The sequence below is a fragment of the Pleurodeles waltl genome, chromosome 4_2 (assembly GCF_031143425.1).
Source record: "Pleurodeles waltl isolate 20211129_DDA chromosome 4_2, aPleWal1.hap1.20221129, whole genome shotgun sequence".
In the NCBI taxonomy this organism is placed as follows: domain Eukaryota; kingdom Metazoa; phylum Chordata; class Amphibia; order Caudata; family Salamandridae; genus Pleurodeles; species Pleurodeles waltl.
In genome coordinates, this window is record NC_090443.1 from 419,966,419 (window position 1) to 419,980,561 (window position 14,143).

Here is a 14,143-nt window from a genome sequence, read left to right on the forward strand (position 1 = left end):
GTACTTGAGGAATTTATGCAGTAATATGAGAGCCTGTATCAACAACTGAATCAGGTGACAGAGGAGGGGACTGAAGTATTTCTGGATAGGGTGGTGTTACAGTGCATCCTAGCCAAAGCAAGAGAGGCCCTGAGAGTGCCGATAACTGCAGTGGAAATCAAAATGACCATCAAAGACCTCCAGAGGAACAAACCCCTGGTACTAATGGACTCCCACTGAATTTTACCAAAAGTATGCAACAGGATTCACACCGCATTTGCCGGACTCTACAAAGAAGCGATGGACAGGGGTGGATTACCTGCCCCCACTAGGTAGGAGCTCCTTGCCTCTACTCAAAAACCCAGAGAAGGAAGCTGCTACAGGCCCCTTGTACAAACCCCTATCTATGCTAAATTATAAGATTGACAGTAAGATACTGGTGGAGTTTTTCCCCCAGCGTCTATCGATGTTAATACACCCTAATCAGAACAGCTTCATACCCCAGTGTAGCACCTCCCTAAATATTAGGCAACTTGGTAGGATCCTTGAGGAGACACCTATGGAGGGCAACCCAGATGCTGTAAGCTCACCCACAAAATAAATTTGATACAGTCCAATTGAATTAGCTACAGGTGGTGATGCTGTGCATGACCCTGTGAGGGGGGTGGATTCAATGAGTTACAGTACTATATGTGGCCCAAATGTAAGAGTCTGGACTGGCTCCTGCATTTCTGGAGCATTTTCTATCTCCATGGGGATGAAGCAAGGTTCTTTCTCCTATGTTATTTGCACTGGCGGTCAAACCCTTCACCAGCATAGTATGGTGAGAGAGCTGAGGGGACAGAATACCAATACATAGCAGTGATCATATAATTTCACTGTACACAGATGACATTCTCCTGTACTTGCAAAATGTGGAGGAAGGCTTAGCATGGAGTGTGTAGTTCCTCAGCAACCTGGTTAGATTCTCTAGACTACGTACCACCTGGTCTAAAACCTATGATTTTTCAATCTCCCCATCCCTAGAGCAAGCCCCTGTTGTGGTGGCAGAATTGGGCATCGAAATGGAACCTTGAATCTTGAATCTTTCCATACCTTGGGTTGACAGTTTACCACAGTCATAAAAATCTCTAGGAGGAACCCCTATGCGTCCTAAAGGGTAACAGTGAACTCTGGTGCTCCCTCCAGTTACCCATAATGACTTTAAGAGTGCTATCTAAAATGGTGATGCTGTCACGCATACAAAAGAACTTCGCGAACCTCCTGGTTTGAATCCCCCAGCCATGGTTTAGGAAACTGGACACATTACTGAGGGAGCTGATATGGGATGGTGGGAGACATATGGCATTGCTGGGTGTTTTGTGGCACCCACCAAGAGGGAGGTCTTGGTATCCCTAATTACAATATGTATACCTAGTGGCACAATTGCAATGGATAACCAAATGATTAGATGGCCAGGGGCTAGCAGAGCTAAGTAACGAGTGAGAAGGATCGGGAGGGAGCCTTGGTAGCGCCAAACCTCGGGAGTGTGGGCACCAAGACTGCTTAAAATAACTTTGCATTGTTGGGAGAGAGTTATCCTCAAGACTGCACCATGCCTGCTGTACGCAGCAGCACTTCTACTGGTGGGCATCCCTGTGTTCAGGCAGGGTTTTTCACAGCAAGGCGACCGAAAGCATGGACAGAAGCTGCGATTCAGATGGTGAGCGACTGTTACCAAGATGGGAAATTCCGGGATTTTGAGAACATGGTCAGTAAGAGTGACTTCTAAGTTCTCACAATTCCTGGTATACGCCAATTTGTGATGCTCCCTGTGAACCCTATGGGAGCAGAACCACACAGAGCAACCGCACCAAGAAACCGTGCAAATAACACTTACGTTTGGAGGAGGCCACATATTAATATCCTGGCTTTATAGGTCCTTGTAATCTAGGTCTCTGACCGCCTTGATGAAGCCGAGAACCCACTGGGAGGGCTTAGTGGAGTGAGACCTAAGGGATGACTAATGGGCCACTATACTGGACCACCCTAGCCAGGTGTCTAGGAACACCACGTTTCATTTCGTGCAATTAAGTTACCTACATACCAAGTGTCTTACACCACATAGGCTCAACGTAATCGCTGCAACTAGTAACCAACTCTGCCCCAGGTGTACTCTGAGGGATGCCGACTTTCTAAACATGACATGGGCCTACACGGTGATTACAACCTTCTGGCAGAAGGTCACTCTAAGACTGGAAAGACTGGTGCACACATGCTGCAGTACACATAAATGTAAGTTTAATGTCTGGGGACAAGAGGTCTACTTAGTTCTTTTGTTAAATGTTTGCATAAGCCAATCTTCCTGTGTAGCCTTGTATGTGCAGAACGTTTGTCTAGCCACCTTCTTTCATCCACAGGTCGTATGACACCACGCTGTCTGGACTATGTAACCGAAGGAAAGGCTGAACTACGACCTGGGTTATTGCATGCTCAAGGGAGGCATTTGGTTGACTGTTGACTAATTGTGAATTTGTATATTAGATGAATTGATAAAGTTTGTAAATTCAATAAATACAATTTGAAAAAAAAGCCCTTGATCACATGGGCTATTACATTAAATAGCGTGGCTGTATCTCAGAGTGTGTGTGTGTGGGGGGGAGGGGTGAGTGCCTTTACAGTGATGTTGAACTGATTTAGTACTGAGAAAACTAATTATCATAAAAATACATTGAAATTGGATGCTATCTTATATTGAACACACTTAAACGTACCCTTTATACTGCATTGACCTTCTCTTCTCCTTCATTGAAGTAGGGGCTGGATTTATTTCATGCTAAGCATTACATATTACTACAATCATTTTGAAATTACTCCTTCAGGAACCCCTTATGTCTTTCATATACATTATACCAAGTCTCATGGGGGACCATTGGGTTGCCCTATTTGGTGTTTACTTTGAAAACAGAGGGACAAAAACAAGTAATTGAAAGTGGCATTAAAGTGGGCTTGTGACTAAATTCTCAGGGCATGCTGAACCTGCTTTGTCCTATTCAACTAGAATCAACTCAGCCTGACACTAACATTCAAAGTCATAAAAAAAAGAAACCTGTCTAACGCCCAAACTTTAAATAAAATTAATATGCAGTATCATTCTTTGAGAGTCACGTTTTATTCAGCTGAATCACATTGGAGCTCCAGCAGGTTGTGTCTGACAAAAGAAAACTAAAATCACAGGTACTTATACCCTCGTCCAACAATGGAAATTTACTCTAAAGTCCAGTTCTCAGGCAGAACAAATAGATGTGCAATCATTATACATGTAACAACTCTTCCCTGATACATTGATAATATTTATTAAACAGTGCAGTCTTCCCATCACAGATGCAACTTTGAGAAGCACATGCAAATGACAGAACAACAATATCGTATCTCACTCCCTAGTGTTCCCGTGCCAACCGAGGCTGAGCACTGCCAAATACCCCTATTAGTCGCTGAAGCCTGAACACGTATTAGTACTGTAGCAATGAGTTCACGTGAGACAGGAAAGATGGAGTCAGTTTAGGTTTAGCATTTGAGGCCTATGCAAAGACAAGTCAACAAATAAGAAAAGGTAGCAGCGAGCTTTAAAAGCTGAAATTATTTCCCACAAGAACAGCTCACAGCCACGTACGACAATGAACGATTAAATGCTCAAATCTTTTATCAGACCACAAAAAAGGTGAAAGAACATCAAATAATTCTTCCAAGATGAAGGGATCAAATAAACTTTCCAAGACACAGGTTTCACTAAATTTTTCATGTGTGGATAAGCACGAAACACCGCTAAGGAAGTCAGTCCATTTTAGGGTAACAACTAGAAACTAAACTACTGAAACCCAGAGCCAGAAATATGACTTGGCCCTTGCCAAAGATAATTGAGCAACTTTCCAATGCTCGCATGATATTATCATGCTCCAAAAAATATCCGAAATGAGGCAAAGGTTTTAGAGAAATTTACAAGAAAACGCAAAGACTGGAACAAGCACCTGTTTGAGTTGCTCTCGAGTTTTCGTTGATATTTCATGTAGGAAGATTTGAATTAGATTTATTCTAAATACTGGCATTTATGATACAATAAATAAGAAATCAGTAGAAATGAAGATTATTAACAATAATCATAATGAAGATTGGTGAGGCTGTTTGGGGATATGGCCCATCTTCGGTTTCACCCCGAAATTGCATCACTTACACTTCACAAATCCAAGTCCCAGAAGCAGGAAGATTAGAAGGAGTGAGATGGTCAGCAGAGCCGCGAGTGTGACGAGCAGTATCCGAGCCTTATTTCTCCTGGTTGAATTCAGAACTGAAAACAAGGAAATAAAGTCAAGAAAACAATGTCAGTCTACATGCCTGAGTCGCAGAACATGGTCAGGAACACACCATAGAGCTTGAACCGCACCACAGATAAAAGAAGAAGAATGGAGCATAAACTATATCAAAGTGAGAGAGAAATGAATCATGGGGCTTGAAATATATCAGAAAGAGTGCACACGGAATCACAACAGTACATTGATCTCGAATCACACAAGAGAGAGACTGATGAACAAGACATGGATTCAAAACAATACCAATCAAAACAGGGAAACGACATGGAGCGTGACCCATACCAGAGAGACGAGAACAAGATAGAGGTGGAACCAGAACAGTGAAAAAGGACTTGGTTTCTGCGCCACACTGGGGCGCGGGTGAGGTGAACGAGTCAGGGAACCACACTACCAAGTAGCTCAGAGAAAGACATGTAATCTGACCCATTCCAGAAGGAAAAGCTACAAAGCCTGAACCAAATCAGGGAAATTAGAACAGATCGAGCTGAACTACAGCAGTGAAACAGAGGAGCAAAACATGAAACGTCAGCTTTCTCAGAGAGAGGGGCGGGGTGAACAATGACTGGGAAATTAGAAAAAGACACTGACCCAGACATTCATCAGAAAGCGCAAAATAGGGCATCAAGCTAGAGCCATTTCAGGGATACGACTCAAGAACATGAAATACAAATCATATTAGAGATGAGTTTCGCATAGTACTTGAACTTCTGTTCAACTCAAATTAACAAACCACAACATCATATAGCACCACTCAACAACACATATGAACACCTCATCACAAAACAAAAACAACACCACAAGATACAGCACACCACAGTAACACAACCCAATACACAACAACATAATATTACAACAGTATACTATTAAGGCAACAATACAAGCACACAGCAAAACTGAACATCACAACATGATGACCGAAAATGAAAAATCTCAACAAATAGCACACTACAAAACACTACCACATACATAAACAGCAAGCAAACACACAAATAATAGCTCTGCCAAACATCACAACACTATTCAACACAGAACAAACAATACAACATTACCATAAAATAATAAAAGACCAACACAAACTTAACAATATAATATAGAAAGCACTAAAACACAACGGATCTACGTAAGCACACTATAAAAACAACAAACTCCATCCACCCACCACCCCATTTGACTTGCCTGGTATGGCATGATATGGTTAACGACTGGTATGTTAGTTTTTTGCGATGTGGTTGGGTCTCTGTGAGTATTCCATGCAATCACCTCTGTATTCCTAAAAAGCTACTTAAATCCATAGGTAAGAAGGGTAGGGCAATTGACAGGTATGTGGCCATCAATGAAATAATCAAAGACAAGGAAAAGGCTTCAACATCTCAACGTATTAGAACACCTGCACAGCAGTCCCTTCTTTCCATCAGAAGAGTCCTCCTGGTCAGCGTCCATACACCATCCTCTGTGCAGCTCCACCAGTTGCTGCTGCTGCATTCGAACTGAAAGCCTGCCTGACTCAGTTCGATGCCCACCTCCACCCACAGGCTCCCGCCTGCGCCTCATCCCTGGTGGCCTAGTGGCCATCTGAGCTCAAGTAGCTGTTGTCACTTTTTTTTTGCTATTTTTCTGTCATCTTTATTTAATTTTTATTTTCTGTTGCTTTCTCTCTCCTTTCAGCCTCTTACATTCCCCATGCTCCGTTCCCTGCTGCCCCTGCGGCCTCACCACCTACCTCGAAGCGCTTTCCTGCCCTCCCGCCTCCCAGCTGATGGACCCCCGCCTCCCTACCCTTCTTAATGGCGCTGGCTGCGTACTGTGAGGGCGACTCCTCTGACCTCCTGGTCAGCTTCTGTTCAACTTCCTCTGTGCAGCTCCACCTGTTGCTGCTGCCTCTGCTGCATTCGAACTGAGAGCCTGGCCGGCTCTCAGACTCTGTTTGAAGCCCACCTCCACCCACAGGCTCCCCGCCTGAGCCTCATCTCTGGTGGCATAGTGGCCATGAGTGTAAGCATCTGCTGTCACTTTTCTTTTTCTATTTTTCTGTCATCTTTGTTTATTTTTTTCTTTTCTTTCTTGTCTCTTTCTTTTTCCTTTCAGCCTTTCACTTTCCCCATGATCCATTCCCTGCTGCCCCTGTGGCCCTGCCCACCCTCCCAGCTGACTGAACCCCCCGCCTCCATCCCCTGCTTAATGACAGCCTTTGCGAGCCTGTGCAGCTGGCACGCCAAAGGCAAGCCCGCCTGCGCCCATCCACGCCTGGACCGCACCCAGTGCCACAAACCCTGGCCCTCTGACCTTCCATTGCTACAGCTTGGAGAACCTCCATGCGCTGAACACATGATGCTCCACAGCCTGCCATTTTGCATAACCCAGAAACACCCATGGACCATTCTCCTTCCTCTACTGCCACCACACCCTCACTCTACTCCAAGCTCAGGACCCTCCCGCCATTGAGGCATTGAACACCAACCCAGAGCACCTTAGCTGCATCCTCCTCAAAGTTTGCTCCCTCCACAAACATGTCATAGAACTCTGGGACCTTATAGGCTCCACTCACCTGGACATTGCCTTTCTCACCAAAACATGGACAACCCTGGCGTCTGCACTGGACATTGCTATTGCCATCCCAATCAACTGCAAACTGTTCCACAAAGACCAGCCGTCTCGCCCAGACGGCCTGGCCATCGTACACAAATCCACCTTCTGCCTGACAACCAACGAGGAAGTAGACTCCTCCCTGATGGAGCACCCCCATTTCAAGATACACACCACCCTCAAGTCTACCTTCCGTGGTACCCTCATCTACAGGCCACCTGGCCCCAGCTCAGCCTTCAGCGACCCAATCGTTGATATCTCCCCTCACGTTCTCACCTCTTCGAGCTACTTTCTCCTTGGCGACCTCATCTACCACATTGACAACGGCAACACACCAACACTGCTTCCCTGCTTAATAACTTCGTCACAATAGGACTAAAGCAACTGGTCACCTCTCCAACACCCATCGCTGGACACACATTCTATGCCATCTTTTCCACCAGCAACAATATCACCGTCGACAACACCTTCATGCTTCACTGAACTGACCACCACTCCATCCATTTAACCATCACCCTACCGACCATCCACCTCCGCACACTCCAATCCCCAAGCAGAAAATGGAACCAGATCACAGAGGAACAGCTCACCAACACCCTCAGAAAGCCAACACCTCCATCACACCCAAGCTCTGCCACACCCTCAACTGCTCTATAGATAGAGCCATCTTCCAAAGGGACTGGAAGCATGCCGAGATCCAACCGCTCCTGAAGAAACCCACAGCCGACCCCCTGAACCTCAAGAATTCCCACCCCATCTATCTGCTGCCTTTCACAGCCAAGGTCATCAAAAAGGCAATCAACACTTAGCTCCTTAAGCACATCGAGGACAAAAACATCCTGGACATCTCCCAATCAGTCCTCAGGAGCAACCACAGTATGGAGCCCACCCTCCTTGCCGCCACAGATGACATCCGCTCACTCCTTGACCACAGCTATACAGCAGCCCTCATCCTACTGGATCTATTCAACACTGTTTCGCACCTCACCCTCTGTTCGATGCTCCACTCAGCTGGCATCTACAGAAAGGTCCTACAATGAATACACTCCTTCCTGTCTGGAAGAACCTAGAGATTCAGACTCCTGCCTTACCTGCCAGAACTTACGGAGATCAGCTGCGGAGTTCCATAGGGCTCCTCCCTCAGCCCTACATTCTTCAAAATCTACATGGCCAAGCTTGCATCCATCATCAGGAACCACGGGCTGAACATCATCTCCTACGCCGATGACACCAAGCTGATCATCTCACTGACCGAAAACCCCACCACTGTCAAGAAGAATTTCCACAACGGTATGCAAGCTGTCGCCGCCTGGATGAAGGATAGCTGCCTGAAGCTCAACTATGACAAGACCAAGATCCTCATCCTAGGACCCTCTACATTAGCCTAGGACTACTCCCAGTGGCCATCCAAACCTCAGCACCTTCCCCCCTACAAACCACGCATGCAACCTCAGCTTCATCCTGGACTCATTGCTTACCATGACCTGCCAAGTCAACTCAGTTGCATCCTCCTGTCTTCACACTCTTGCTTCTCCAGAAGCTCTACAAATGGATACCAAAGGACTGCCACAGAACCATAACCTGTACTCTGGTTACTAGCAGACTCAACTATGGCTACACCCTCTATGCAGGCACCACCCGGAAGAGCCTGAAGAAACGACAGCACATCCAAAACGCCTCTGCCAGACTCATCCTGGACATCCCCCGCTGCAAACACATCTCCAATCACCTAAGAGACCTCCACTGGATTCCTATCAAGAAAATAATTAACTCCTCATACATGCATACAAGGCACTCCACGCTCTAGGACCCACCTCAACCACTGCATCACCTTCTACTCCCCCACTAGACCTCTCAGCTCTGCTCAACAAGCACTAGCCACTGTAATCCACATATGGAAGACCTCGGCTGGTGAAAGATCCTTCCCCTACCTCGTGGCAAAGAACTGGCACACCTTGCCCCTGCACCTAAGGCAGTCACCATTGCTGCACCAGTTCAGTAAGGACCTTAAAACCTGGCTCTTCAACTGATGCTTACAGGACAAACCACCTTAGTGCCTTGAGACCCTTACAGGTGAGTAGTTGCGCTTTAAAAAAAAAAAAAAAAAGAAATCGCATATAGAGCGCTTAAGCCAATCAAGTTACTCCAAGGGATTTAATAATTTACCTGATACTCGCGGAGTCCTCTCATGGTGAGTCCTTTTATTGGTTACTTCAAGGCCATGAATGGGCTCATAAATGCTCTCCTCTTCATAGATGTCATAGTCAGCTAGAAATGAAAGAATAGGTGCCATGTGTACCAGTCAATAGCCACTCGAATACAGATATAACATAATGTTTGTACCATTTCTGCCCTTCTGCTTTAGACATCCCCTCTCACTCAGTGGTGGGATCAAGCTGGAGGCAGCCCATTGTTGTTCCTTGCCCAATCGGTCGGTTTATCCCACTCTCCACACGTCTGACTCTGCCTTCCATTAGGTACTTTCCTACTTCTTAAGTCTTACAAGACACGCTGAACCAGGGCACGTCAGTGGAACATACGGGTGGACTGCTTCCACCCATATTTTCACAGGGTGGATGCCATCCACACTACTAATAAATTTGGCCCCACTGTAAAACGCTGAATTTGTCCCGGTGTAATTTTCAGACACTGGGACACCTTCAGCAGCACCTGCACATTGTGTTTTCAATCCATGCAACAACGTGCAGGTGGTGAGGGGCTCTTTCCAATTCAAGACTACAGTTAGGCCCATAACTAAGGCCAAATTAAAGGGGCCATTAGGCCTCCTTTTGTTGGAGTGTCCTTGGATGGAAGCTAACTGGAGCCTCACACCTAGCATCAAGTGCTGTGGAGGGCAACAAAGTCACACAGCTTGTCAGCACATTACACATACTTAAGAGAGGCATGCTTTTGACTTTGTTCAGTCTCTGCATATGAGAGATATGCATACACTGTAAGAATGTCAAATATGAGAGATTTGCATGCACTGTAAGAATGTCAAATAGGTCTGTCCCAGTATTTACATAAAATAACAATTTAAATACTCATATTTTTTATTTCCATTACAGCGCTATTCATCAAAATGCAGGGTTTCAGTGCACTTTACATCACACATACTCATTACATTGACAGTAAATCAAACACGTTTGTACATCAATATTCAGGATATGTTACATAAAACAGTGAGGATTACAAGGTGTAGGAGTCACATATCATCCTTCATAGCTCACTGTGCTATATTGGAAGGACTACAATTTATTAACTGCAATTAAGGAAAAGTATCTATGTGTTAATACCAGTAACTCGTTTACTTATCTACTTAAAATAATAATCTGTCATCCGCATATTACATGATTTGCAATTTTTTTTGTGGCAGAGCTTTTACAAAACAAAGCCCATATTTATGTGCTTTGTCGCGCAGGGCAGCCCAGCAAGTCACCTTGGTGTTCTGTGCTGTGTCACAGGGAATAGTCAGGAATGTACCATATTTAGCCAATACAGCGCATTCCTGTCCTATCCCCCTGCGCTGGCACCCTTTTGGCAGACTAGCACCAACGCAGGCATGCTTCACCATGGTGCAAGGATACCTGCGCTGCATGCAGGATTGTTTTTGTGCAGTAAGAAACACCTTCCTGCACAAAAATAACCCTGAGAGGCTTTTTCCTCTTTCTATGTGTGCTGCACCAGGCAGCATACATAGAAAGAGGAACAAACCTGGAGAAATAAAGATATTTCTCCTAGTTACGCTTCTCTTGGGCAGGCACAAGATTTTGGTGCACTCCCAGGTTTACAAGTCCTTGTAAATCAGGGGATGAGCCAAAATCCATGGGAGTTGACTGGGAACACCCACCACAATGCCCATGGAACGCCTCCCAGGAGAGAGTAAGACAATTCAGCGTTTTGTGCTGCGCTGCCTTACTTCATATTTTGAAACCATTCAAAGCCACACACAGTAGCTTTCCATTGCTTCAAAAATATGATGTAGTCATTTACCCCACGCATATACTTCACTGCATGGTGCAAGCATGGCACAACCCATTCATAAAAATGCATCAAAATGTATAAGTTGAGGCACAGATTTTGCATCAGAGTTGCGTCACTTTTCTGGCACAACCTTGGTGCAAAATCTATTTTGGAATTTACAGTGCCACACAAATCTTGTTTGCATTGATGTTTTTAAAAAGCACAAACGCAAGGCAGCACATTGCCCGGCGTTGCGTTACCTCACGTCAGGTAGGCATTACATGTGCAAGCAGCTAAAGCAATTTCATCTATATGGAAATGCGCTGCACATGTGCTATAATGCCTGGCGGAGATAGTTTGGTCAGTCCCTGGGTGAAGGAAGCTACACGCTGACCAAAGCCAACATTGTTTTATGTGTATCTTACGTAAACGTGAGTCTTCTGTCTAAATTAGGAGTGTTTGCATGTACACTCATAATGTGCTCAAATATACTTATGATAGACCTGCTAAACATATGTGTGAGGTCTTAAGATCTGATGTCACTTGTGATGTTACTTCCTGTAAAGTCAATTCCTGTAGTGCCACATGCGATGTTATGCGCCGTGATGTCACTCGCATGCTGCATACCTTGGTTAGTCCCCCCACTTCTTTTTTTTAGGACTTGTGCCCTGTGCTTAACATAAATACAGATGAGAGGGCATATCCTAGCTAGGTGCTGTCACTGAAATTGGTAAAGGGCTAGGAATACAGACAATACCACAATGAGTAACTTTCAGTCACTTCCACACCCAGCTACTTAAGCCATTACGCACATGAAGATCTTGGTGCGAGCAAACAAACCCTAAAGGGATCAGCAGCTGGGACCACCACAAAGTTTAAATGAAAATACCTTAAGCAATTATTGGCCAAAGGAGAAGTCAGCATCAGGAGTGACAAGGGATAAATGCCAAAGAAGGTGTGTGGTGAAGCCCCAACAGATGCACCCCAGATTACATTGATAGAAGCTTGTCTCTAGGAGGTCACCAAAGTGGTCCTATCTTTAACAAGCTGTGCATAAAGAAAAATGGTAAGTGAAATGTTATCCTCAGGGTATCCTGTCTTGAGGATGGAGGATACAATTGAACAAGACGTGCACAGGGTGGAAGGTTCTCTCAGGGGCACGGGGCATTTAGAGGTAACAAATAATCTACCTGAAAGTATCAAGGGCCATCGAGAATGAATAGATATCAGCACCAACAGTGACGTGCAGCTCCTCTATAACCACTCTGGAGGCAACAAAAAGTTGTGTCAGGTTCCCTACTGACGAAAAGGTTATTGTGTTCTTCTACCACTCCCGGGCTAGTTGTGCAGGTCTTCTGGCAGAGTGAACCGATAGCTGGTGTGCTTCATTACCTCTGGAAGACCATACACAACTCCCTACATACCAAACAAAGCCAGAAAGAAAGAGGATGTCACGTGGCCCTGTAAACAAGGGTAGCCTGCGTACTTTTGCCACTCAAGGTTAGAAGAGGGAGCCTTGAAACACCCCCAGACTCTAGACTCCAACATTTCTTTCTGATGGATGTAAGTATGTATGAATGAATGGATGTGAGTATGTAGCATTTTTGTTAAGCAAACTGGCTCAAAAGGCAGAGGAGCACTGTACATGATACAGACAAGCATAAAGTCGCTGAGTGAATGTCAGCTCAGATCGTGCTATCGGTACTTAAGAGAGCCTCACACCAAGAGCATCATGGGCCAGTCCAAGGAGCGCGTCCCTGACAATGCACTTGCTGCACCACCAGAGAAGTCAAAGGAGGCCATAGAACCTAAAGCCCACTGACCTTGCAAAGCAAACAGGAGGTGATGAATGCGGGTTGAAGTAGCAAACACATTACCTGATTCTGGGTTCTGTATATATGAGGTCTGTTGGCCTTCCAGCTGGTTAAAGACCTCAACGTTCCCATACATGTTCCTCCAAGTCTTGGGTGGCATGGCGTGGCCTATAACCCCTGCACTGGAAACCCCTCAAAAGGGGATAGGGTGAACATCCTTGTGTGGAGGCCGTCAGGAGGGAACAATCTGCAGGCCCTGGTGTGAAGACTCACAAGGAAGGAACAGGGAGGGGATCCTTGTGTGAAGACCCTCTTGCGGAACCAATTGGAGATTGTAGTCCGAAGACTCCTCAGGAGGGACAAGTTGCAGAGGCTGATGCACAGACCACTTAGGAGGGAACAATCTGCATACCTTGGTGGGAAGACCCCACAGGAGAGAAAGGACTGGAGATTGTGGTATGAAGACCCCACAGTAGGGATCAATTGTAGATCAGGGTGCAAAGACCACTCTGGGTGGTGCGGGGTGTAAATCCTGATGCTAAGATCTTGCAGAAGTGAACAAGCTGGAGATCCTGGTCCAAAGACCCCCTCTGGAGTACACAAGGGTGGATCCTGGCCTGCAGAGCCCCTGCAGAGGGAAAAGTGTATAGGTCCTGGTGCAAAGACCCTGCGGAAGTGAACCAGCCGGAGATCCTGTTGTGAAGAGACAACAATTTGTAGAGCCTGGTAGGAAGACCACCTTAGGTGGGACTTGGGTGCAGACCCCTCAGTACGAATGCATAGCCACAAATTCTGTAGTGAAGATCCATCAAGTGGTCATGGGCCCAGATCCTCTTCCCGCTCTGAAGACTCTGGGACATAGATCATCTCTGAATGTCGCATGACAGCAGCCTGGTCGCACCCAGAGATGAGCTCATGCTGAAGAGGAGGAAGTGTCTGTGAGCTGATAATGTGCAAGAGAGGGAAGAAGAGCTGCCGGAGAGACGAGATATTAATTGGAAAACATTACATCCTGAAGGCAAATCTCTCGCCAGAGGCCTCGTGGGCAGTGGGCGGAAGCCACAGAGAACGGGCACAAAGAACAAAGGAAACGTCAAACTTACACTTCTCGCAATAAGTTTATTTCTTTTATTTTTCTACTTGTGGGAGTGATAAGGCAGCTACCATGGCTCCGCCTGGGCGTCAGAGGACTGTAAACCAAGAACTAGCTGTTCAGAAGACGGGTTCGCAATATTGGGTATCTCCTAATATTGTAGAAATTGCATCGTTCGCGATACCAGTGCCACGAAGGTCAGTCACCAGGAAGACTCTGATTGGTGAAATACAGTGGCAGAAACCGACCTGGCCCAAAAGTGGACAGCTTTCACACAGAGATTGAACTATTAAAGGATATTGACATTTCCGATGTTCTTAAACCAAATCAGATTCCTGCTATTAGCAAGATTTGCGTCCAAGCGC

General features: G+C 45.8%; 1 protein-coding gene across 1 annotated transcript in view; it reads right to left on the reverse strand.

The window, feature by feature from the left end:
- LOC138292840 (macrophage mannose receptor 1-like) overlaps positions 1-13,567 on the reverse strand; it is a 37,680-nt gene extending 24,113 nt beyond the window's left edge. The window contains exons 1-3 of the mRNA XM_069231654.1: positions 12,749-13,567; positions 9,075-9,176; positions 4,190-4,303 (exon numbers count right to left, since the gene is read on the reverse strand). Of these exons, the coding sequence (XP_069087755.1) occupies positions 4,190-4,303; positions 9,075-9,176; positions 12,749-12,845 (313 nt within the window). The 5' untranslated portion in view covers positions 12,846-13,567. The remainder of the gene's footprint in view (positions 1-4,189; positions 4,304-9,074; positions 9,177-12,748) is intronic.
- Between the last annotated feature and the right edge of the window lie 576 nt (positions 13,568-14,143).